At 43.4% G+C, this 26,493-nt stretch overlaps 1 protein-coding gene across 1 annotated transcript in view; it reads right to left on the reverse strand.

Annotated features, from left to right (window-relative positions):
- Positions 1-26,493, reverse strand: part of MAGI2 (membrane associated guanylate kinase, WW and PDZ domain containing 2) — a 1,211,123-nt gene that overhangs the window by 155,247 nt on the left and 1,029,383 nt on the right. Inside the window, exon 10 of the mRNA XM_054988145.1 lies at positions 20,607-21,242. Within this exon, the coding sequence (XP_054844120.1) occupies positions 20,607-21,242 (636 nt within the window). The remainder of the gene's footprint in view (positions 1-20,606; positions 21,243-26,493) is intronic.

Consider the following 26,493-nt stretch of genomic DNA (forward strand, 5'->3'; position numbering starts at 1 on the left):
CAGATTATTAAAATACCTTCATCTTTGGTGTTACAAAGTTCAGATGGAGCTGCACAAATATTTGAAATCCCTGAAAGACACAATCCCACACACACTCACAGATTAAAGATTCTTTTTATATACATGGATTCAAATCCATGAGTTCAGGACTAAAATGACTACTAATTGGTGTTCAGGTTTGAAATCAGGTTAGTTAGTTATTTACTTCCTTTATACCCTGCCTTTCTTCCCAATCGGGAGCCAAAGTAGCTTGCATCCTCCATTTTATCCAGTTGGCAAAAGTCCATCAGAAGAAAATGCAGTTGTATTGCCAGACGTATGCAAAACAAAGCCAAAGGAGCTGATGAACACACAAGGCCAATTGCCTATAGATAAAAGGCTGTTTCACGTACTTAGCAGTCTTATATCCAAGTGCGTGTAGTGGAAATTCAGCTATGCACAGAACCGCAATGCAAGCAAATAACACAAGTGATATGTATATCTAATCACATGCATGTAGCACCTACTTATAACCTCTCCCTTTTTGTCATGGAAGGACAGAATGTTATGGGCCTGTTTATTTATTTATGTCATTGATAGTCCACCTTTCTCATGGAGACTCAAAGTGGATTACACAGGTGAATTACACAGTGTGAGATTAGTACAGTCAATATCAATAAACAATGCCATAGGGCACTGGGCAAAATCACGCCGTTGAACAAGATCATGCCGGGAAATCATGCTAGGAAGACGCTTCATGCTGTGAGTTTCGCATGATCTTCCGGAAGCTTTGGGCATGTGAAAACGTCCCAAAATATCCAATAGAGACGAAGAAATGCTGAAACAGAGCATAAGCAATTCTAAGACTGACATTAAACAAACATAGCTCTACCCAGTAGGATCATATTAAAAGCAATGGATAGGATATAAGGTAATAGATAGTACATAGTAGCACATAGTAGTGAAGTCTATGCTCCCTATCTCTTTAGTGAAGCATCTCTTTGAGACACCCTCCTTACCATACAGCCCTCCTGTCTGAGTAAAAAAAGGCCACTTGACCAATTCAGTTTCCATCATTTGTGGAAGCCAGGAGGAGAGTGGGGGCTTTCCTGACCTCTTCCATAAGGTGGGCGCGACCACAGAGGAAGCATGTGTATGAGCAGCTGTTGATTTTGCCCATCCGCAGGGTGGCACCTGCAGGAGACCTTGTTCAGATGAATGAAGCTGCAGTGGAGGAACATAGGGAGGAAAGCGGTCACAGAATCACAGAATCACAGAGTTGGAAGGGGCCATACAGACCTTCTAGTCCAACCCCCTGCCCAATGCAGGATGAGCCTAAAGCATCCCTGACAAATATTCATCCAGCCTGTTCTTGAAAACTGCCAGTGAAGGGGAGCTCACCACCTCCCTAGGCAGCTGATCCCACCTTTGAACTACTCTGATCGTGAAAAAGTTTTTCCTAATATCCAGCTGGTACCTTTCTGCATGTAATTTAAGCCCATTGCTTTGGGTCTTATCCTCTGCTGCCAACTGGAACAGTTCCTTGCCCTCCTCCAAATGACAGCCTTCCAAATATTTAAAGAGAACAATCATGTCCCCCCTCAATCTCCTCTTCTCCAAACTAAACATTCCCAAGGCCCTCAGCCTTTCCTCATAAGGCTCAGTCTCCAGACCCCTGATTATTCCCGTCGCTCTCTTCTGCACTCGCTCGATTTTGTGCACATCCTTTTTGAAGTGAGGCCTCCAGAACTGCACACAGTACTCCTGGTGCGACCTGACCAAGGCAATAAAGAGAGGGACTATGACCTCATGCAATTTCAATGCAATGGCTCTTTTGATACAGCCCAAGACTGGGTTTGCCTTTTTTGCCACTGCATCACACTGACTCCTCATATTTAGTTTACTGTCCACTCTTACTTCAAGATTTCTTTCGCATACACTATTACCCAGAAGTGTATCCCCCAGGTTCTTTCCAAACATTTTCTCCCCTGACCTTGAGAGGTGAAGCCCATCATGTGCTAGAAGGCCTTCTCTAAGAAAACTTATCCCATGGTCCCAGAACCCAAAGCACTCCTGCCGGCACCACCACCTCAGCCAACGATTCACCTCGAGTATGGCCTTTGCATTCCTCTTCCTTTGACAGGAAGGGTAGAAGAGAATATCACCTGTGCCCCCACTGTCTTCAAGTGCCTTCCAAGAGCTTCATAGTCCTCTTTAATTCTTGCGATGATATTTGTGGCTGTATCATTCGTTCCCACATGAACCAGCACAAACGGGTACTGATCAGTCGGTCTGATAATTTTTGGCAGTCAGTCTGTAATATCCTGAATTCTGGCTCCCGGCAAGCAACACATCTCTCGGAGTAGGGGATCTGGCCTGGACACATGACATTCCATACCCCTGAGCAGAGAGTCCCTGATGACCCCCACCTCCCGTTTTCTTCTACTTCTGTATGGCCCCATGCCTTCTTCACTCCCTCCTCCAGGTTTTTGTGGTTCTCCTTCCACTCTCGTCTCCATCACCATCTCAAGCACCTCAGAATGATTCTTGAGCTCCAGTGCACCAGCCTTAGTCCACGTCTTCGTGTTTGTATTGTAGAACTGAGAGGAGGCTCAGAAGGGCGATCGACTCTTCCTTCTTCTCTGGGACTTATTTCTTCATGCTTGCGCAGAGCCTCCAGGCTCTTCTCAATAAAATCCTCCCCTTCCTTGATTTCCTGAAGGGTGGCTCTGAGTCTTCTCCTCCAAAAGCCTGACAAGCTTACACTTCTGACTAGTGAAGTCCGTCTTTTCTTCCGGGAGGAAAACAAACATGACACACTCCATGCAGGTGACTGGAAAGGGGCCTTCTGTCGACATCATCGCCTTCCAAGTATATTCCAAGAGTACTCTTCTAGGTGCAGGTCCCTTTCCTGCTCCTTCTCAGAGCCCAAATGGCTGTGATGTGCCTCTGGTGAGGAGGAGCCTAATTCAGTTTGTTCATTTTCAGCCATTTGTCCACAACTGTCAGACAGTGACCCAAGATTTCTACTACATTCTGTGGTGATTTGGATAGGGAGATATAGAGTTGGGTGTCATCTGCATATTGATGGCATCCTACTCCATAGCTGTGAAAGAGTTCTTCTAAAGGCTTTACTTAGAGATTGAATAACACGGGAGATAAGACTACGCCCTGTGGAACTCCACAAGATAATTCATATTCTGGGGACAGCTGGTCTCTGATGGCAATCATTTTGAATCTGTTCCATGATTTAAACCAGTCTAAGGCCACATCCTTTAATGCCCACTTCTGTTTCCAGATGCCTCAGCAGGATGGCATGGTCTACTGTGTCAAAGGCTGCAGATATATTCAGGTGGAGCACATGGAGATCATCCACTAAAACTACCAGACCTGTCTCTGTCCCATGACCTGGGTTGTTTTCATGTCTTTACCGTCATGCAAAATCATGCAAAACTCATGGAGCGACAGCATCTTCATGGTGTGATTTCCCGTCATTATTCTGTTTTGTGGTGCGATGATGTCAGAAATTGCACCATGAAGATGCTATCGTTCTGTGAGGTTTGCACAATTTTGCGCAATGGTAAAGATGTGTGAAAACAGCTCTGGTCTGAATCCAGGCTGAAAAGGGTCCAGAGCACAAGAGGTATCCAAGAAGACCTGGAGTCGGTCAACTACTGCTCTCTCAATCACTTTGCCCAGAAAGGGCAGATTAGAGACTGGGCAATAATTGCCCATGCTATTTTTGTTTAGAGATGGTTTTTAAATTAGTGGATAGATAACTGTTTGTTTTAGAAGCTGGGGGAAGATGCCCCGAGTTAGCAGTTGATTTACAATAGACCTCAGTGGTTCATTTATGTTGTCCTTATTTGATTTTAATGGCCAAGATCCAGTGCACAAATAGTGGCCACAGATGTCAGTATCCTTTTAAGAGCTCTCATTGTAACTGGTTCAAAGTGGCATTTCTTCTGTCGCATCTGTATTACAGCTAGTAGTCGGATCAGAACATATTCATGCTATTTTTCCGGGAAAAAACGTATCAAAGGCCTCATAGCTAATTGTCTGTTCTTGAGACTCTAAAGGTTCAGATTTAGCGGTTAAAGATGGCGAGATACCTTGAACAATTGGGATGGCCATGAACTAGCTGACGTAAATGTTCTGTAGCATGTTCTCAGTGCAAGTTTTCCACCAGCATCTTTCTAGGCGTCTTCCAACCCTCTTTAGGTCACCCAGCTCTATGGTAAATGACAGGGCTGGCTTCCTTTCCAAGGGCCAGAGGGGTTGGCAAGGAGCAACATTGTCAATGGCTTCAAGGAGCTTTATGCTCCAAGCTCCTACTGCAGCCTCAATTGAACATGTGTCTGGAATTCTAAAATCCCCCAAGATATTTTGGAAACTAGAAGGATCCATGAGCCTTTGAGGGTGAATTATTTTAACTGGTCCCCCTTTTTGTGGGGTATTGGGGCTATATTCACTTTTGCCTTTAGCAGATGATGGTCTGACATCAGTTTAGATCGAATCTCCAGTGCTGAAGCAAGACTTTCCCTTTAGGCTTAGTACAAGAACATTAAGTCCAAGGTGTGGCCTCTTTCCATGTGTATGGCCTGTCAGTATCTGAGAGAGACCCAGGTTGCCAGAGAAGCTATAAATTCCTGGGCCAGCCCTAACGTGAAACACTCAGCATGGATGATACAATCCCTCAGATGTGGGATGTCTCCAACATCACATCCAGGAGTAGCTCTGCCAACTTGGAAAGGGTGCTTACTGGGGAGCTGGGCAGTCTGTAAACAAAAACACCTAATCTATCTTTAGTTTCCAAAACCCAGAACATACAGTCATAACAGGTCACACATTACTAAGTATACATAGTTATACAGGGTTATGTGTAATATGCTGGATGTCTGGGATCCAACGGAGAATTTCTGTGAACAGAAGAATATCTGGTTGTCTAGTTGTTTTGCATATATGATTTATGCAAGCACAGAATTGAGAAATCTGTTTTACCGTAGCTTACAGTAAGGTTTTGGCTGATCACAAACATACTTGGCTTCAGTTTCAATGTCTATCTCACCTCCTTTAGGGTCAGATAGGGAGTAAGCTCTGAGAAAAGGTTGGATGAAAAGAAGAGGTAGCGACAGGAATCTCCAACATATTATGCAGGTGTCAGACTCCAAATCCCTGCACAATCTTACCTAACAGCTGCTGGGACCTCAGGTGCAGGCTGAACAGGAATAGAACCGGTGTCAACAGAACCAACTGCCAATAAACCTCATTTGGGACCACCCTGGTAAGAAGGACCAAAGGCACTCTGGAGCATTCTCAGAAAGGTCTACCAAGAAAGTCAAGTTATCAAAAATAACTTCAAGATCTACAGCACTTGATTGCCATAGAAAAATCTAATTACATCAATGGAATGCAATTCCCTTTATTGACTTCTAGGACCAAGTAGTGATTATTTTAGTTATTTAAGGCCAAATCTTTAGGCCATAAAAGAGGAATCAAGACAGGAGTCACCTGCTCCTCACCTGATCCCGGCCTGATGAAGGGGGCAAGCATTGCTACCTGCTCTGCTCCTGATCTCTAACACACAGAAGGCAAAAATCAAGTGCAAAACAACAGCTCACCCAACAACAGCACTTGCTGCTATAAATAACAGACTAAGATACTATAATTAACAAAAGTTACTTTTTCTTTAGAGGACTCAGTGGCAATTATTTACAAAGTACAAACATGTACCCATAATTCAAAGTCCCAAATACAAACATGAATATCACAACGTCCCTTCGAGGTAGTCTCATAGAGCTATCAAAGTCCTTCTATTAGCATGTATTCTTGCTTGAAGAGCTCTGGACTCCCTCTAATTAATATGCAGTAGGTTCAAAATGCAAATCAAATGAAGCAAGGGAACCCCAAAAGCACCAAAGGGGTTCCCAAGTGGACAACTCCGGGTAAGTGTGATGTTGTAGCTGAAAGTGAAATGACTGTTAATGCCAGTCACGGCTGTTCACGGCCACCGTGAAACTCCCGTTGAAAACCTGTGACCACATATTCGGGAGAAATGCGAATGAAATGCGTCTGTTTAATGAGGTAATGTGACCGGCACTCGGGATTGCATGGGGAATGCGGGGAACATGCGACTTAGAATGAGTAATGTGGATTTGACCTATATATAAAGACAAGTGTCCGACTCCTGACTGACTCATCAACACCCAGCCCAAACCCCTGGACCTAGAAATGTGAAATTTGGTGAGAACATTCCTTTTATGATGTAGGGGCTCACTAAGAAGGGATTTTACGAAATTCACCCCTGCGGGGGTAAAAAGGGGTAAAATGTGTTTTCCCATAGGGATACAGCTTTCCTGTATGGCTGGCAGGGTGCTCATCCTCCTCCCCCCGCCAACTGCCAACTCAGCCACTCTGCCCTGAAGTCATTTGCATATGCGGCCTTGATTGGTCATCATCTCAACATTCTAAACAGTATGCAGGACACATGCAGTACTCAGGACACATTCAATGATTCCCAGTCATTGAACAAGCCTGAGATAAAAATGCACCTCCCCTCTAGAGTTGCCAGTCTCCCTGTGGGGCCTGGCTTTCCTGTGTGGCTGGTAGGCTGATGGGTCAGCTGTGGAACTCTGTGTTCTGAGGTAAAAATCAGGCAAAGGAAATTGCAGACAGTTGAAGAAAGACAGTACAAAACTCCTGAAAAGGAATTTTATATAACAGCAAGTATGGCAGCTGAGTTTTTAAATGTTCATGGGGAGATGGTGCACAACCTTTCTAGAGGCCATTTCAATCCAAATCTCTCACATGAACCTGCCAAAGTGCCCACCACATCACCCCTCCCTCAGTCCAACTCTACTTCACACCTTTTGCAGCCATCACCTCTTACTGCCCCCAAGAAGCCAGGGCCGGATCAAGGGGGAGCAGGGGGGTAGCCTGCCCCCTGCACCGCCAAAGAGGGGGGTGCCGGGTGCAGCTGCCAGCTGCCCGGGAGCACGCCGTGGCTTGCTGCGCAGGAGGCTGAGCACAGGGTTTGGAGGCCGTTGCCAGCCCCGCCGATGGGGCAGCTGGCTTGCCATGCGCGCAGGACCCCCCAGCCCTGTGGTCAGCCACCCACACAGCAAGCCAGCTGCCCCAGCGCACACCCTCGCTACCGCCGCCACTGCCAGCTCTGCGGCGCACTGTGCGCTGGGGTGGCCACAAGCAAAAAAGAAAAATGAAAAAAGGTAAAGCACCAGGCCCGGTTGGGCTAACAGCTACGTACTATAAATGTTTTGAAGAAGAACTAATGCTGCCGCTTCAAAAAGTAATGAATAAAATAAGTGAAGACAAGACTTTACTTGAAACGTTGCAGGAGGCATACATAACACTGATTTACAAAGAGGGAAATGATCCAATGTTGCAGCAATCATATAGATCTATCTCATTGTTGAATGTGGATTATAAATTATTTACCTCCATTCTGGCAGAAAGACTTAGAAGACGCATAACGAATATAATACATCCTGAACCAGATGGGCTTTGTGTCAAAGAGATATACGAAAGAGAATATCTGATTTGTAATAGACACAATGGAGTTAGTGGCGAAAAAAGGATACAAGTTGGCATTTGTTTTTCTTGACGCTGAAAAAGCATTTGATAATCTTTCATGGACCTCCTTGCAAAAAGTAATACAAAATCTAAACAGTGGCTCAAAGTTTGTAAATTGGGTAAAAAGAATTTATGCAAAGCAAAAAGCGAAGATTAACAGAAGAAATACAAATAGAAAAGAGCACTAGACAAGGATGCCCGCTGTCACCACAATTATTCTTTTTGGCAATGGAAATTCTCGCTTCTACGTTAAGGCAAGACTCCAAAATTAAAGGTATAAAAGTGGATGATGAAGAATTTAAACTGAAATGGGTGGTGGATTTGCCTGATGGGCTACATAATCACCTTTGGGTGACAAGAAGAACAAGAAGACAACAAAAAAGTCATGTTATAAGAGACAGCCTGATTCTAATCTGGGACTCAATTAGAAAGAGAATAAGCCCGTTGATATCGCCAATATTTTCACCAATTGATGCATTCTGGGATAAGAATCAGAGAAAATATGATGACTTCATAACGTATCAAGATATGATAAACTCTCAAGGAAAGATAAAATCATGGCAAGAAATCCAAGATGAAGGGGGGGGAATACAATGATTGATATATTTCCAGGCGGCCTCTATTAATAGATGCTCTTAAGGATCACGGGGGACAATTAAGAGATCTTACTGATTTTGAGAAGATAATTACGCAGAAAAAGGAACACATTTTGGGCCAAATCTATAAACTTTTACTGCAATACTACACAGAAACAGAACAAATTAAAACCTGCATGATAAATTGGATGCAAAATCTTGGAGAAGAAATAACATCCCAACAGTGGGAGAATCTTTGGACAAAGGGCATAAAATTCATGACAAGTCAAACACTAAGGGAAAATTGGTATAAGATGTTTTTCAGATGGTACATCACACTAAAAGATATTGAGAAAATGGATAAGAAATATGTAGGGTCATGTTGGAAATGTAAAGAAGCAGATGGCTCCTTTTATCACTGGATTTTTAAAAAACATATATCGCCAATCAATAATTGTACAGAAATACGGGTGAACTTTCTGATGGGTTCAATTTTATGGTATTTTGGTCCACCAGGCTTCTTTTTTATTTTTGACAAGCCCAGGTATCTATACTTTTAAAAACTAGACAAAGGGCAGCATACGGAAACAAAATAGTAACATATTGCAATAGTTGTGGCTTATTACTTAGAGCCCTAGTCATTCGTTGCAGTCACGTGGCTTCTTTTTGGAGCAGCTATTGCAGCAACTTAGCGCGCAAAGTTTCTTCAGGAGCAGGACACCTGGCAACCCCTTGTGCCAGAGTCACTCTGGGAACAGTTCTTATGAGGCCTGCCAAGTGTTTCATATTTGTTTCACATTTGTCCGCACCCTACTGTTCTTCATTGTTACATTTATGCACCATTTCCAATTCTCTCAGAATTGAGGGGTTATTTCCAGTTTGTTAGGCATATCTTTTAAATCCCAAAAGTCTGAATCAATTTTTGTCCTGAAGAGAAATGGAGCAAAGTAAAAGGAGTCACCCAGTCACAGCTAAATTTAATTCCTTTTCAATGTGTTCACTTCATATCGATACTCATCATCACTTGACAGGATGATCTATCAGCATATATATGTGGTGTTTGTTTTTTTAAACAAAACCAGAACTACACAAGATAGCCCATCAGGTGTGCCATCTATCAGATCACCACACAACCGTGACTGCTATTTATTCCCTTCATTAGCTGAGTTCCTTTTCTCCACGTAATAGCTTCCTTCTGCCTTCAGAAAATGTGAACCAATCACACTCACACACACAGAGTCTTTATTAGCCAGAGGCCATCATAATCTCAATACCAATTCAAAATTACAAATAATTAAACCTCAACAAGCTGTATAAGAACAAACATTAAACAAATGGCATAGTTCAAGTATTACTTATATTTAAAATTTACTTACTCATCAGTCTTAAAAGCATAATTATTCAATCCTAAAAACATGATTATTCAGTCAACAATATATATTTTAAAATATATCCAAAAAATCAACAAATTTGTGTTGGAAATAGCAATGTCTGGTGTACTGCAGCAGCAAGAAGGAAGAAGAGCCTTCCGTGCAGGGGGCAGCAAGGGTCACTTAGTTAGGACAGTGAGAGCAGCACCTCTCTTGCTTCCTGGGGGTCATTTCCTTGTCTTGTCTCCTATTGGGCTAAACAGGGCAAGATCCTGCTTCTTCTCTCTCCTGCCACACTTCTTCTCTCTCTCTGCAAGATGTAGTCAGATAGCAAGGATCTCTCTCTCTCCTCTTTACTATCAAGTATGTAACTTCCTCAAATAAAACTTTTTGCCTCTCTAATCAGCACAGCGTAATTCCGCTGCGTTATTTACACTCACTCCATCAATTTGTACCTTACTATAATTTATATAATATAAAGTACATAGAATTCAAATTACTTTATATTGTCCTGATATATCTCAGATTTGCCATATTTAATCAGGATTTCCTCCTATTGATGACCATCCAGCCATATTTTACCACTTCAAGAGTCATTTCCCTATTGCTGTCAGCTAACATAATTATAAGATTATCCCTTCTATATTTCCCCGATAGATTATCAATTATACTTCTCAATCTTTACATTAAAAACAAAATTATACTTCCTAAGCTTTTCATCAAAAACAAAATCTAACCTTGGTCAAAGATCCAGAGGAATTAGCCGTGTTAGTCTGTAGTAGCAAAATAGTAAAGAGTCCGGTAGCACCTTTAAGACTAACCAACTTTACTGTAGCATCAGCTTTCGAGAACCACAGTTCTCTTCATCAGATGCAAAATCTAACCTTGGCACTATCATCAATATCTTGCTTCACACTAGATTGGGGGATGATTTTTATCGAATCAGCCTCATGCAGGAGCCTTCACTTCTTTGTTGCATCTTTACGTCATTCCTGGCTCAACAAGGAAGTACTCTGGAGCACATGGGAGTGCACTGCGGGGCAGACCCCTTCCCCACACCTTCCCCCCCCCACTGGCCAGATGAGAGGTGGCGGGGGGATGGCGGCTGGGAGTGGCAAATCCCCCATCCCAATTGGGGGAATGGGATCCCTAGCAAGGGCAGGTGAGAATCATTGGCAATCACTGCTACCCCCTACCCAAGATAAACATAGTGTCCTTAAATCTTTGGAATCTGGCTGGATTCAGGCCAATGTTCTGCAGAATTTATAGTCTGTAACTGTCTGTGCAGCATAGGAAGAACCTCGACAGACCCAAATGCAACATCAGTCCTTGAAGGGCAACAATTGGGTAAGAACATCCAATATCACACTGACAGGAAAAAGTCAAGAGCAGACATGGGTTTGGGACAGGCCTGAACATTTAATAATGGGCTTTAATTTAGAATTATGCAAGCAACATTAGGGCTCAGATTCAGCTGCTGAATTAACTCAGGATTATAGCAGTGCAAAGTAAGTTCCCAGACCTCAAATAGAGTTGCCAGGTACAGCTTGGCAAATGGCTGGAAGTCAGGGGAGCAGGCATATGTGGTGGTGCCATCAGTCGGTCATGGTGTGACATCATTTCTGAGGAAAACTCAGAAGTGACATCATGCCTCTATATAGATAGCTGGTGATTCCTAGTGATTCCTATACAGATTCCTGGTGATTTCTAGAGATGACAGATGCCACTTTTGGGTTTCCTCCAGAAGGGATGTTGCACTGTTGGCCCAATAGTGAGGCTGTGGGAAGAGGGAGTTCCTGGCGACCTGGCAACCCTAACCTGAAAACATGCCACATAACAATACACCTAGGAGACGCCACTAAAGAACGTTCTGGAAACAGGACTGAGCAAGGCAAGAATGGGTGAAAGCTCATACAAGGAACAAAGTATCATCAAGAACAGATGAGTGCAAATATCTTATGTGAACCATTCAGTGCTCCCCCTGCCTTTGCTGTCATTTTCTGTTCACAGTGGCAAAAACGGAACTGCCTGTTGGAAGGCAGCTACTTTGAGGGGTTACAAACTGACCTTCCCAATGTCCAATACCCACCAAATTTGCAGGGGACATAGTCCTCACTGTCCTCCGAAGACCCCCCCAAGTTTCAAAGAGATTGCACCCCAGAAAAGGCATGATCCATGGGTCCTTCCCTTTGTTGTCATTTTCTCTTCACAGTGGCAAAAACTGGACTCTCTGGTGGAAGCTACTTTGAGGGGTTACAAACGGACTTTTCCAATGTCCAATACCCACCAAATTTGCAGGGGACATAGTCCTCACCATTCTCTGAAGATCTCCCAAGTTTCAGAGAGATTGCACCCCGAGAAAGGCATGATCCATGTGTGCCCCCCCCTTGCTGTCTTTTTCTGTTCACAGTGGCAAAAATGGGAAGTACTTTGAAGGGTTAAAGCCAGAAGGAAAGCCAGAAGGAGTTCAGACAGAGTTCAGTCCCTGTTGTTGCCAGGGGAATTGATTGAAAGGCCCCAGACTGTCTGGCTTGACTAAGGGCTGAGGAAGGCAACAAATGAGGGCCAAGCTACACATGACAAATGACACTTGAACGGCAAGTGGATTGAGTGGAGGGCAAGTGAACAGGGAGAAATACACTTGCCATTCTAGTGTCATTCGTCATGTGTAGCTTGGCCCTGAGGCTTGTGACAACCACTTGTTTGCTTAGAATGGAGCCTCATGAATGGCTTGTTCGCAAACAGACGAATGGGCTGTTCGTGGGTTTTTTCCGTTCGTAATGCTGTTTGTGCCCATGTCTAGTCATAGCATCACAAGAGTGCCCTGAGAACAGTACATTGAAAGCACAAGAAGGATGCACGTATGCTCTGTCTAGGAAAGAAGAAAACAAATTTGGGTATCTTTTGAAGTGTGAAACTTAAACTGAAGATCACATTCTGCCAAGGTGACACATACAGGTACAGAAGAACACAGAACTGCAATTGTGAAGGTGAAAACACTGAACAATCTTAGCAAAATGTGGTTTGACTAAGACTGAAAAGGAAAAGGAAACTCTTATTCAACTAATAAGGGACCGCTGTTAAAATGGCTATGCTAGCCATCATTGTCCAAAAATTTCCTGCATTGGATTCAGTTGATTTGAATAAGGACATCATCCGCATTACCTAAATGCCTGAGAAAACGTTGGTTGCACCAGCAGGGAATATTATGGGTGCAAGAATTACTCTGCTTGTGTGACACCACAATTTGCTATTGTGCATTAACATTGACACAAAATATTTTATTGCTACAATGTGTGCCAGCGTTACTGTTCAGGCTGCCACCAGAGGGTATGAAATAGTGATAGAGGATCATGGCAGAGGCACAGTCCAACGTGCCTAACTCATGATCAGTGCAACTTTACACTGCTGCAAATCTTAATCACTGGTTGCAGTGTTATTTTAGCTGATGTAAGACGCACCGGCTCCACCTCCTGTTGTTGTCTCAGTGTGAATCATTCTCTACACCTGGCACAGCTTGGCTCTACATTACAGCCACAAAAGATGCTTTTGATTCTTTTTTGCCTTTTATTAAAAAATGGAATGCCACCCAGTGTTTTATCACTACATCTATTGTCTCTATCACAATAAGGATCATACTGGGCCATTTCGCATCTTATCAGCTGCGCAAAATCGCACAAAACTCCCAGAACGACGGCGTCTTCCTGGCGTGATTTCCTGACATGACTCCGTGCCACAAACCAGAGTCATGACAGGAAATCGCTCCAAGAAGACGCTGTCGTTCTGGGAGTTTTGTGCAATTTTGCGTGGCCGGTAAGACGTGTGAAAATGGCCCTGGTTTCATAGAATATTATTTCATTTTATTTCTGTTATTTGCACAAAGCATTACAAATCATGTAATCTGTACAATGGACTTAAACAACAGTTTGGGAAGGCCAACAGTGAGGGCTTTTTCTTTACTGGTGTAGTATGTGTAATGTTCTTATTAATCTCACTGTTGGCCTTCCATGCAAAATTTTGCTCCAGTTTCCAGTCCATGCCCACCTCTATTAGGCAGTATTATCAAAGCAACCAGATTTAAAACACCAGAATATTTCCTAAACTGCATATGGAGGATTCAACATGTTATTCCCATATTTTATGTCACAGCAGTGCCAACATCTGCATACACATAAACAAATATTTCCCTTTAACAGAAAACATTCTTCCACGATGTGCTCATCTCCTCAGATAGTAGTCACTTTAATTTATTAACAAAATCACCACTAAAGTTTATTTCCTATAAATATGTTCGAAGGCTGTTCTACCAGCAATAGCAATTATAAACTGGAAAAAATTACTAATACTAAAGATCTCCATAAAATATATAAGAAAATTGCATTGTTAACGCAACAGCAATATTATAAGCAAGTACATACTCCCAGAAACATTAACAAGAAGAAGGGATTTTCATATTGCCACTTTTTGAATACAATTAACATAACTTTTATGATAATGATTTAATACCTACTAACTACTATCTATGCTTATGTTTTAACAAATTAAAAACTTCATTATGGTGGTTTCCTAACTCTAATTGGAAATATGAAGGCAATAGCACACACTACCGCTATTTGTAGACAAAATATATGGAGGCCATTAATGCAAATTTTAGGGTGCTTAGGTTTGAATATATAGGAAATACATGCACAAATATATGCGTATCTCTTCCTATATGTGTGTATTCGTTACTATGTATTGAAAGTGGTTGTCAACATAATATTTCCAAAAGAAGACTTTTCCGGAAATGTTTGAACTAACCAAACTTTTCAGATTTGTACAAATGTTGCATCAAAATCACCAAAACAAATAAATAAGAAAACAAACAAAAATTGTATAAAAGCAAAATAGTTTCATGCTGAGTTTACTGAAATTCTGATAGAATCCTGAGATGCAAAGTCTTAAAAGAAAGGAGGAATGTGAGTGTTCACTGGTGCCATCTTAAAATTTAATCCTGGAAAAGATTAATTAGAGGTTTAGGAATAAATTGAGAGGTGGCAACAAGGCATGCCTTGTTACCAAGGAGAGAGGAGAGAAATGTTCGTAGAGCTCAGGGCTTTTTTTCTGGGGAAAGAGGTGGCGGAACTCAGTGGGTTGCCCTTGGAGAAAATGGTCACATGGCTGGTGGCCTCGCCCCCTGATCTCCAGACAGAGAGGAGTTGAGATTGCCCTCCACGCCGCTCAGCAGCGTGGAGGGCAATCTCAACTCCCCTCTGTCTGGAGATCAGGGGGCGGGGCCACCAGCCATGTGACCATTTTCAAGAGGTTCCGTAACGCCGTTCTTCCGCGTTCCCCCTGAAAAAAAGCCCTGGTAGAGCTAGATATCAGAAACTAGACAGACAAACAGTCAGACAGACAGACGGAGACAGAGACAGAGACACAGACAGAGACAGAGACCGAGAGGAGGAAAAAGTAGCAAAGAAAGATAGTAAGATATGGTTTAGGCAATGTCCTCCCGGAGCCAATTCACATCTCTAAATTAGTGCGCTGAATAATATGGCTTCACTACACTTAATTTGCAACTCACCTCACGTTTATTGCATTACTGGAAATGTGCTGATGCTTATGATGGTGTAACAGTTGTGGATTAACTTGGAAACTGGGAGTGATCACACACCAATTTTACACATCTCACTCTGCAGAAATCCATTTAATCCACAAATCTTGATGTGTCATTTTTATTGTGCTAACTAAACTTCTGCTGACTAGATTCCTATGCGTCTTAAATTATTCATAGATTTATTGATTTATTTTCTTGAATTCTGCATGGTGGCTGGATCCAAAATACCCCTGTGCATAAATAAGTATTTCTATGTATGCATCTGGGTTTCCAAACTCCATTTCTAATTCCTGTTTCTTGCACTCATGAGCTGCTGTTCCAGGATTAGAAGGTCCTTTCCATTCTCACTGCTCTGTGTCTTACTGCATATTTTCAGCAGCAGTATTGCTTTATGGCACAATTAGGGTTGCCAGGCTGCAGTTGCCAAACTTGGGGAGCAATTAGGGGCGGGAACTGCGGATGTCTCTTCTGGTCGAAACCGGAAGTGATGGCATGGGACACTCTAGAATTTACAAAAACTCTATGGTAAAACCATAAGGGTTTGGGAAACCCTAGATAATCTATATGTCACTGGGGTTTTTTTTTGCCAGAAATGACACCAGTTAGTGTGACCCCATTCCACACTCCCATTTCCCCCCACTAGCACATTGCAGGTGCTAGCAGGTCATTTTGCTTGGCACACAAGGACAGTTTTCTACACAAGTATCCCATATGAGCCCCTGAAGGGCTAGTAGTGTTGCTGGGCTTGGCTTACTCCCAAATGAATCCGGCTGAGTACAGCCCTCACTTCCTCCTGGCCCCCTTTGTTTGTAGATGTACTAACATCACACTTGAGCCCGAAAGATTGCCTAGCTCTGGGTCTAGAAGACACAGCCCCGCCCTCCAGTTGGTTTCTGACGGCTTCATGAGAGGAAGATCTTCTGGACTATGCTTGTAAATAAGCCATTTCTTGTTCGGCTGAGAGTTGTCTCTGATCCGATCAGCTGTTCCAACAAGACAATATTCACTATATGCATTAGGGTGGATCCATCTAGCTTGTCTGTTAGTGAAAAAGAGGCCCCTTTAACCTCCTAAAAAGAATATGCTGGGAATCATGAGTTTTGCACAGACAAAAGCCATGTGGGACAGGGGCTGAAGTAAAGCGGGGAACTGGGCGAGACTGAATGAAAATTTGGTCAGATCCACCTAGGGCTGCCAGGTCCTCCAGTGGAGGAGGGGGATACCCCACTCTCAGCCTCTGCCCCTGCCACCACTCACCTGGCTGGTGGGTGGAGGGGAAAGGCCCAGGGAACGGGCCCGAATGCCAAAAAACCTCCTGGGCCAGAAAGCAGCGGGGGCTCTCCCACCAGGTTATGATGGCACCTCTTCCAGAAGTGACATCATCTCACCCAGCAGTGGGCATGCCCCCATACTTCACAGGGCCCCCAACTGGCCCCTGTGAAGCACAGGAGCATGCCCATCGCTGGGTGTGATGATGTCACGTCCGGAAGTGATGCCATTGTGCCTGGTGGCAGCATGCACTTCACACATGAGGAACACACCCCCAGGAAGTGCCAGGTCCCCCATCTCCCTCTGGGAGGGTAAGGGGATCTGGCAGCCATAGACTCACCCCACTAATTCTTAACAGACAGCAGAGTTAACCTTTAGGTTTGAGAAACAGACCTTCTCATCACTTTTGGCTTCATCAGGCAATCTCACCACCTACATGCAATCCAACTCCCCTCCCCGCGCCCAATTATGGTAAGGAGTGGATCCCATGCCAGACAGTACAAGACTTCCACACCACTCCCGTTAAAGCATTTTCTATGCTATCCTGCTCATGAATGCCACAGCTACAATGAGGCGGTCTTCTCTCTGTCTGAGCTGTGGACAAACCTGGTGCGATACACTCTTGCCTTAATTGTAGCAGTGAATACAGGTCAGAATACACGGGAATTCAGGATGTCAGGGACCAATACTCCATTTAATGAAAAATAAGACACAGATGATGGGAAAATGAGAAAATACTATTTGTACACTCAACTTGCTATAGTCATTCCATATTAAATGAAATAGGAAACAAAGAATCAACACAAAATAATAATGTTATGTGGCACCAGTGGTTTTACTGTTATAGAAAATATCAGTAATTAGCTTCACTCAAGGTTTGTGATGGGTTTAGCATTTTAGTAACACAGAAAGCTTAGCTAAAGTTTGCAATAGCTGGTTATCAATACCAGAGACTTCAAATATGAAATAGTCAAAACACTGGTTGGTGGAGAACCAATTTTCAGTTCAGAAAACAGCAGATGACTTCAATGAACTATGTATCTTTCTCTTTTAAGATAGTTTTCAGTATTAAAATTAAATTAAGCAATGATTTAAGCAGTTATTCATTTCTATTATCATTCTTGTTTGCAATGCTGAATACCATCCTCTCTTATAACTGAATTCAAATATATGTTTTCACACACTCAAGAGCACACATTTTTACTGTAGACTAATTTATCCAAAGGAATTACCACAGGTTGGGATCTGTATCCATTTACACACAAGTATGAAAATCATCATACTTCTCAAAAATATTGGACTTGTGCAAAAATGCTACTCTGGTTAAAATTTATTACGGGTAATTTTCCACATTAAAGTGATCTTGATCTCCATTTCGTAGGCTTGCTTGCATAAACAACCAAATATACCTTTGTAGGACACCTACTTGCTGTGTTGTATCACAACTTGTGAGCTAATTATGTTGCCTTACAATCAAAACGTGAGCCCCGTGGCGCAGAGTGGTAAGCGGCAGTATTGCAGCCCAAGCTCTGCTCACGACCTGAGTTCAATCCCAGCGGAAGCCAGGTTCATGTAGTCGGCTCAAGGTTGACTCAGCCTTCCATCCTTCCGAGGTCATTAAAATGAGTGCCCAGTTTGCTGGGGGTAAAGTGTAGATGACTGGGGAAGGCAATGGCAAACCACCCCATAACAAAACCAAGAAAATGTCGTGATGCGACGTCCCCCCATGGGTCAGTAATGACTCGGTGCTTGCACAGGGGACTACCTTTACCTTTACAATCAAAACGTAGGGTGAGATTGTGATCCACTATTGATATTATCCAGTACCTATTTACAATGGCATATTCTACTCTCCACATGAATAATAAAACCACCCCTACTTCATAGAAAATTACTTCAGAATCCACTTTTGGGCAAATTGCTACTCTTATGTCCATTGACTTTAGTACTCAGAAGCTAATAATTTGTGCTTTCTTTCTTACAAAGAAGACATACTACCCCTAAATCCCATTTAGCATCCTTGATAGCCCAGTTTAGTCCAATCTTGTTGCTGGGAACCTAAGCAGGGTTGGCCATGGTTAGTACTTGGATGGGAGACCACCAAGGAAGACAGGGGTTGCTCTTCAGAGGGAGGCAGGGCCACTGCGCCCATTGAGGCCAGGTAGGTGGTGGCCTCAGGGCATGAGGGCTCCGGAGGGGTGCCAGAGGGGGTGTTGGGGGCGGAGGCGTGTGCTGAGGAGCTGGTGTGGCTGGGTCGCAGCTGCTGCAGCCAGCCAGCCCCGTGCTGCCACCGCCGCACATCCCCAGCTGGGAGCAGCAGCTGTGTGAGCCGCTGCTGGAGCGGTGTGTGGAGCACGGAGCAGCCTCTGCCCGCCACCCCAGCCATCCGCCAGCCAATGCCCCCGGCTTGCGCTGCATGATGACGTCATCATGCAGTCTGTGGCACGTGTGCGCTATGCGCATGGGGAGTTGGCCGCAGGCGCCAGAAACCCTGGCACCGGCAGTGGAGGGAGGCAATGGCTAACCACCTCTGTTCATCTCTTGCCTTGAACACTCTGCTGATGGGGGCACTGTGAGTCAGTTCATTCACTGTGGGTTTGGTTGATCTGCCAGGTTAAGTAAGTTCTAGGCTGCAACCTCGCCTCCTTTCCTCCTCATAGAGCAGGATATTTAGCAGTTCATCAAGGAGCCACTATCTGGGATGCATCAGAGGGAAACCACGCAATCTTCCCCAACCAGGACCCTTCCTGTATTTCACCCAGGCCCACCTAGCAACCCATTCCTTCCTAGCATGCAGGGAAATCCATACATGGCCCTTCTTCCCAGTATGCACACCATTCTCAGCAGAAGCAAGACACAAGCGTACAGATATGACAAGGTGTGTCCCTGGGAACTACAGGAGGGTCACCATTTGAAGTAAAAGGTTTAGTCACAGTGGAGTGTGCCCAACATGGTATTCACTCACTTGGCCCAGTAGTAGTATAAAAAGGGGAGGGTCCTGCTTCACCCATACAAAATAATGATAACAACAACAACATTCGATTTATATGCTGCCCTTCAGGACAACTTAATGCTGCACTCAGAGTGGTTTACACATGTAAGTGGAGGGCGCTTGTTGACTAGTGTATGACTAGGATGGGGAGACCTAGATCCAGCCTGGGACCAGTAACTCCCTCCCATCTGACCTACTTCACAGGGTGGTCAGTAGGATAAAATTAGGAAGAGAGAACCAGATGTACCACCCTGAGCTCCTTAGAGGAAAGGCAGGATGAAATGCAAGAATAGACAGATGGTAGTTCTTGCCTCATAAATGAAATACAAGGCATCTTGACATTCTCTGAACTGACACTGGCCGTTTTCACACTGCTTCCCAGCCACAGAACATCGCGCCAAACTCCTGGAATGACAGTGTCTTCCTGGCGCAATTTTGCACTAGGAAGACGCTGTTGTTCTGGGAGCTTGGCGTGATGTTCCGTGGCCGGTAAGCAGTGTGAAAACGGCCACTGTTTTCTCAAGAAGTGCTGAGAAACTATCACAAAACCATTTCAGTAAACATAGGCTTTCCTCAGAGTTACATATTGCTATTTCTCTCCCTTGTCAGGAAATCGTTCAGTTAATTTTAATTCCATGGAGGTAACTTTCATCAAATCTAATCTGTAGTAATTGTTCATAAAAGCCTGGTAGATATAAGTAATCACATATTTATGCTACAGGGTAATAATCAAATCTGTAATTGAATCTCTTGACGTGGATGGGCTATCTCTGATACTGTATTTTTTCTAACCAGAGATTATTCGGAGAACCAACTACAACATCTGGATATCTGAATGTATGAATGTATCACACTAGTAACCTGAATTTTTATTAACTTGTTCTTGAATAGATTGTTAGATTTCCTTTGCCATATACGAACGTTATGCTTAAACACTGAAATACCAATAATCTTGCAACATTGGTAAGTACAAATGCAATGCAAAAATAGGACCCAAGAAAGCCAATGACACCTACTTATAGAAACGAAAAATACGTGTTAATGTTTCAAAACATAAGGGATGGGGGATTTACAGTGGAATATTATATTTTGCCTAGATGCCTTGTTATGTTTACATTTTTGTCCTTTTCAGAGTTAAGAATAGACTTCCATACAGCACACAGTGATATAGCAAGCATATTTTAGATGCTTTCAGACATATTATTGTAATGGTGTGGACTTTCTAGACTTACCTCCTCTATGGATAATCAAAGAAGTCTCACTTCCAACTGGACATTCCTTAAGTATATCCACTACTTCTGCATGGCTCATGTTCTGTACATTCTGCTGGTTGATCTCAACAATAAGGTCACCTTCACATAAACCAGGGCATCCCTGAATGTCTAGAATTTGCTTCACCCTCTGTCCTGTGGGACTGTCTGCTATAGTGAAGCCAAAGCCCTGGGCCCCTTTCACAATGGTTAAGGTCATGAGTTCAGCTTGTGTGGCTCCAGAAGAAGCCATAGATACATTATCATCATGAACGGGTGGCGGAAATGTACTATCAAGCTGACTATCTGCTGGAATGGAGTGCAAGGAATGTGGTGGCCGATCTGTTATGTCTGGAACAGACTGAGAAGTTCTAGAAATGTATTCCAAATAAGTTTCATAGTTATGTCTTCCATTGACTACTACAGGAGGCCTTTCCATGACTGCAAGTGGTGGCACCATGCTGTTGGCAGGATCTTCAGGGTCAAAGGGCAGAGGATATCCACGACATAGCACCAGGTTGACACTCTGACCAATGGGAACAGACTGGAAGAGTTTGACTACATCTGCGTGAGTATGCCCAAGGACACAAACTTCATTAATATAGACAATGACATCACCTAGAAAGAGAAAAAAATAGTGGCATGAGATAACTTCATCTATGCTTAAATTGCAAAAATGAACAAATTTAGGATCGCCAAAAGGGATCACCATTCGGCAGTGGCTACTGAGACAAATAGCTTAAAATGATTCTACTATTTGATGGCGCATGTCTGCCAGCAAAAATCATTTTGGTAGACAAACAGGCATTTTACTTTTTTTCAAAAGCTATCTATCGAAATTAAGACACGAAGCCCTTTTATCTCTTACAGATCTGCAGTTTTTGCTTCTCCGTAACCACAGTACTCCCGTCTCCCCAAGTTTTTAATGGAAAATTAAATTTAAAACTGAATTCTGCATGAAGCAGGATTTACTTTTTAAATATATGTGACCTCATATGAAGTCACAGTGAAAATCATTACAAGTTTGCATCATTTTTAGTCAGAATGTTGCATTCTCATCATGCCAATATCAGGACATATCAAATGCTTATACTTTGAATTCATAGGATATAAAAATTAGACTTCTTCTCATATCCTGTGCTGTTCTGAGAATAACTGTAGCAGTCTAGACATTTGACATTTCCACCATGTAAAATGGACATTTCCAAACTGAAATGTCCATTTTCCATCTCTGGTGACATCTTCTATCAGCCCAGACCAAATCTGGACAGAGGACTCAAGTGACCTAAAACAATTAACCATTAGAGAAAGTTAAGCACACATTTAAGTCTCCAATCATTATTTAAAACTTGGTATGAATTACTTCTGGATTAGAAACAAGCGGTTCTTATTGAAATTAGCGGGGTAGAAATGTGCTGGGGAAGACGTCTTCATTCAATGTGGGTTGAACCAAAGTTAAATTGCAATTAAATTTGCTGCTGCCAAACTTCCAAAAGTCTGATGACATCTTAAAGACTAACAAATCTATTTTGACACATGTTTTTATGAACCAGAGTCCAGTTCATCAGATACATGAAGCATTACATTTATTTGGAAGAGATACATACACCCAGTGCTACGGACAACAGAAGAACAAAGAGGTGGTGCTAATACAGAGAGAGCTCAGCACAGTTTCCCAGAACTCACATGCGTTTCATTACTTTTCTGGGCACATATGAAAACAATATCAGTCAAAAGGGTAAATGATCTACTCAGGTTGATGCAGACCACTGCCAACTGTTGATCAATTAGCAAAGCAGGATGAATTTGAATAGTGAACATAAACCTGGAAGGAAGAACAAATCACTTTTTGTCGTGAGTTAACTCCCTGAAGCTCCTACGCAGTCCAAGCATCCAATCTACTTCTGCATTGCAACTCAACAGCTTCTCTCCAGCCTCCCTTTGAAAGTCATCTGCCGAGGAACTGAAACACTCAAAAACCAGTGGAGAAGCAGGCCAAGTTCCATGGGCACTTAACAGAAGACTTGCAACTTTTGGCCCTATCTGACAAAACTAAACTCTGACTTACAAAACTTATGCCATAATGAAGTCATTAGTGTTTAAGGTGCTGTAGGACTCTCTAGGGTCCCCAATAGAGATGGGCATGAACCAAAATATGAACCAAAGTTTGTCAGAAACCAGGCTATTTTTTGGTTCATGAACCAGTGGTTTGTCAGAGCTCATTTCTGATGAATCATGACGAACTGCTTTGATTTTTACAGCGGTTCGTATGGTTCATTTTTCAGTTCGTCACTGCAGACAGCTGGAGCCGATCAATCTGTTACCTAGGCAACAGGGAGATGGGCTTTCTGCAGACCCGAAAGTGATGACCTGATGAACCAAACAAACAGGTTCGTGAACTGGGCAAGTTCATGGCTCATGAAACGCGACAAATCATGAACCGCAACAAACCGCCATTTTCCTGGTTTGTGCCTGCCTCAAGTCCCCAACCTTCAGATGGGAGCTGGAGATCTCCAGAATTACAACTGATTTCCAGGGTACAGAGATCAATTTCCCTGGAGAAACAAGTCAGCTCCTGAGGGTGGCATCACATCACTGCTGAGCTCCCCCCCCCTTTCCCAGATTTCACGCTCCCCCGGCTCTGCCCACAAATCTCCAGTAATTTCTCATACTGGAGTTGGACACCCTATCTTTGGCTCAGTTTAGGCATAATGTAAAAACATGTTTAATTTTAACTCCGTTAAAATTAGTTCAGCTCACAGTCAACCATGGAAATCCTAGCTTCCACGATCGGTTTCATTATCTTGTTGTTTCCCCTTATTTCCCATACAGACACCCGGCTGGTATGCCAGTCTACATTGTGCTTATCCCAGCAAACGTGCTAGTTGCAGGATATACATAGTCATACATCATACTTTTTTCTATGTATACAAACTTAAAGCAAACAGCAACCATTTTTGAATTGCATTAAAAATTCTTTAAAAAATTCATCCATGAGAATCACAATCAGCTTCCTCCAAAAATGCTACTTGGGAAGTCCCCAAGGGCTTAGCCTGGCAAATTGCCACCAGGAGGGAGTTTCATATGATGGAGAAGTCCCTGTTTGGTGTCATCATCCGCCTTGTTTCCAAAGGAAAGGAGGGCATGGAGCACCAGGTGTGCTCCACAAAGGGGTGCGTAGGTGTATACGTGGAACATTTTGGAACACAGGTAGGAAGCAATTGTTCTGAACGCTTCTCTTCATAAACTACTCTGGGCAGGTAGCAAACCAGTATATTTATTTGTTTTATTTATTTACTTCATTTATACTCCACCTTTCTCCCCAGTGGGGGCCCAAGGTGGCGTACATCATTCTCCTCTCAGGTTAGGCTGAAAGGATGTGATTGGCCCAAAGTCACCCAGCAAGCTTTGGGAGTCAAACCTGCTTCTCCCAGATCCTAGTCTGACACTCTAACCACTACACAACTATATGACGGAGGAGAGTTCAAGGAACTCAATCTACAGATTTTATGTTAAGATGCGCCCCCCCCCCCCAACATCCTCACGTGTCTGTTGGCCTGTTTAAAGTACCTGTCAAGAACAGGCAAATTGTTCTGTTACAGATGAAGGCTGACTCAATTGCCAAAATGTGCCACTCATAATCTCCCAAAATTTCATGCCTATATAAAATCAGCAGCTATTGAATGGGAAGGAGCTGTACATTTAACACATTAGACCTTGCTACTCCATTATTAGCTTTCAAAGAGATCTAAATAAACAATATTTTTGCAGCTATCTGTGGAATTAAACAGGCCTACTGGAAAAGAAAGGATGCTTGAGAAATCCATAAAACCATTTGCGGCTTTTTTTTGCCCACAGGATTGATATGCTATCTAAAATGTCTTGTCATCAAACTTTGCTTGTTGCCCTAAAATGAAACCCTGGTCTGTCTTAGTGGCATGGCATCGACATTTGCAATGAGGAATTCTGACATTTTGGGTTTGAACTCTTTTCAGGAGAAGCTGCAGATAAACTGAAGATGATACATCCATCTATCAAACTTTATGCTGCATCAGAAATAGTATCCCCTTGTCATTTTTCATTGGACTCGTGGCATGTATGAGCATGGGGGTTATGAGACCAGTCTAAAGCAGTAACTGAGAAGATGAACTGCCATACCGCGCTGGGCTTGGGGCCCCTCTGTTCCAGCAACTTGAGGAGTTGGACAGAGGTCCCAATAGAGATACTGACCCAGAACCTAGGAGCTGGGACACTGTGGCCTTGCCACTGGAACCCATCTCCCTCAGGCAAATCAGAACCTCCCTGAAAAACTGACATATCCTTCACTGAAAGACTTGCGATTATCTACCTCTTCTTGCTTTGGATGCCAACAAACCTCTCTGAAACAAGAAAATGATAATGGAGCCCTTTTAAGATCTCTGCTTCTCAGAGCAGCAGTGGCCCCCAGACTTACCTGGGCAGCTGGTTTGCAGCCCATGGGGTGTCCGGAGGGGCAAAAATGCAGTGGCTGCCTTATCGGTATTGGGAATATATATTTAGTTTGGTTTAGTTTAGTAACTTAGCAGAGTAACGTAGCAGAGTTATTTAGGCAGAAGAGTTTAAACCCTTAAAAACATGCATTAATTAATCTTCAGACAAAATCATAGAAAGATAGAACTTACAGTTTATTGTAGCAGATTTCTTCCATAGCAATATCTTCTAGTAGAAGGGAAAGATCCTAATCTAAAGAGTTACATTCCCTATTCTAATACCACGGTCTGAAAAGTAGGCAGCGAGGCTGGAGGTGTGGGTCTGTGGACAAAAGGGTCCATGGAGCCTCGAGGATTCACATCTTGCTCCTTGGAAGGCCATGAGGGAAGACAGCGATTTCCCAAGAGGCACAGAGGCAAGAGAGGAGGAGTCAGGAGGCGTTCCCACCTTAGACAACAGAGTGGCAGATTGCTAGACTTATACATTACATTCAAAGAGACATGCAGCACCCTCCAGTGTCCAAAGGCAGGCTGAGTCGCCTATTCCAACAGTTGGGTGTTCCCAGGCTCCCCTGCGGCTGCCCGTGTCCAATCAAATTCAAAATCCTTGGCCGGCCAATTGCAGCTGGCAGGGAGGCAGTTGGTGCAGGGGAGGGGCTTGCTGTCGGACCTGGGGAGCCTGAATTGTTCTTGTTCTGCTGTTCCTTCCAGTCCCAGTCCTTGTGAGTTCTGATGTATCAAGACTGGACAGCTAACAGAAACCGTGCCTCTTAAACATTAACAGTGCAATCCTATAAAGAGTTACTCCAGTCTATGAAAATCAATGGGCTTAGACTGGAGTAACTTTTCATGGGATTGCACTACAAGAGAACCGAGATTCAAGTCTCTGCAGGGAGATGGACACTAGGTCAGTGAAGGCGACGCGATCCACCCAACACATGATGGATCATGGGTGCACGGCCTGACTCACAATCAAATGTACATCATATAAAATATGCTCACTTGCTTGATGCTGTGAAGTAGTACTGGGGCGGGGGAGCTTTCCTCCTGCCTGGTTTTTGCCAGCAGAAATGGAGGGGAGGTGGCATTTTGCCTTTTCCCTCTGGCAACATGTGTAAGGTGTATTGTGTAGTTTTGCCCTGAGTTATTTTTTTTCAGTGGCAGCTTAACTAGGTGCAAATACATGGGGAGGCTCAGATAGCAACCTTCCAAAATCGGTAGACTCAGGGTTCTTATTATTTTGCTCCCAGAATCCATCTCTTTTAATGGCCAATTGGGTCATGAAGGAGAGGGGTGTCTAGTTTCTCTGCCTGACAAAAATGTCTGAAGAATATGGATGTGCTGTTACCACAGTATTGTGCTTTTCACTAGAAACAATGATGCAAAGAAAGAAAGCCTGA

This window comes from Eublepharis macularius, chromosome 9 (assembly GCF_028583425.1).
Source record: "Eublepharis macularius isolate TG4126 chromosome 9, MPM_Emac_v1.0, whole genome shotgun sequence".
In the NCBI taxonomy this organism is placed as follows: domain Eukaryota; kingdom Metazoa; phylum Chordata; class Lepidosauria; order Squamata; family Eublepharidae; genus Eublepharis; species Eublepharis macularius.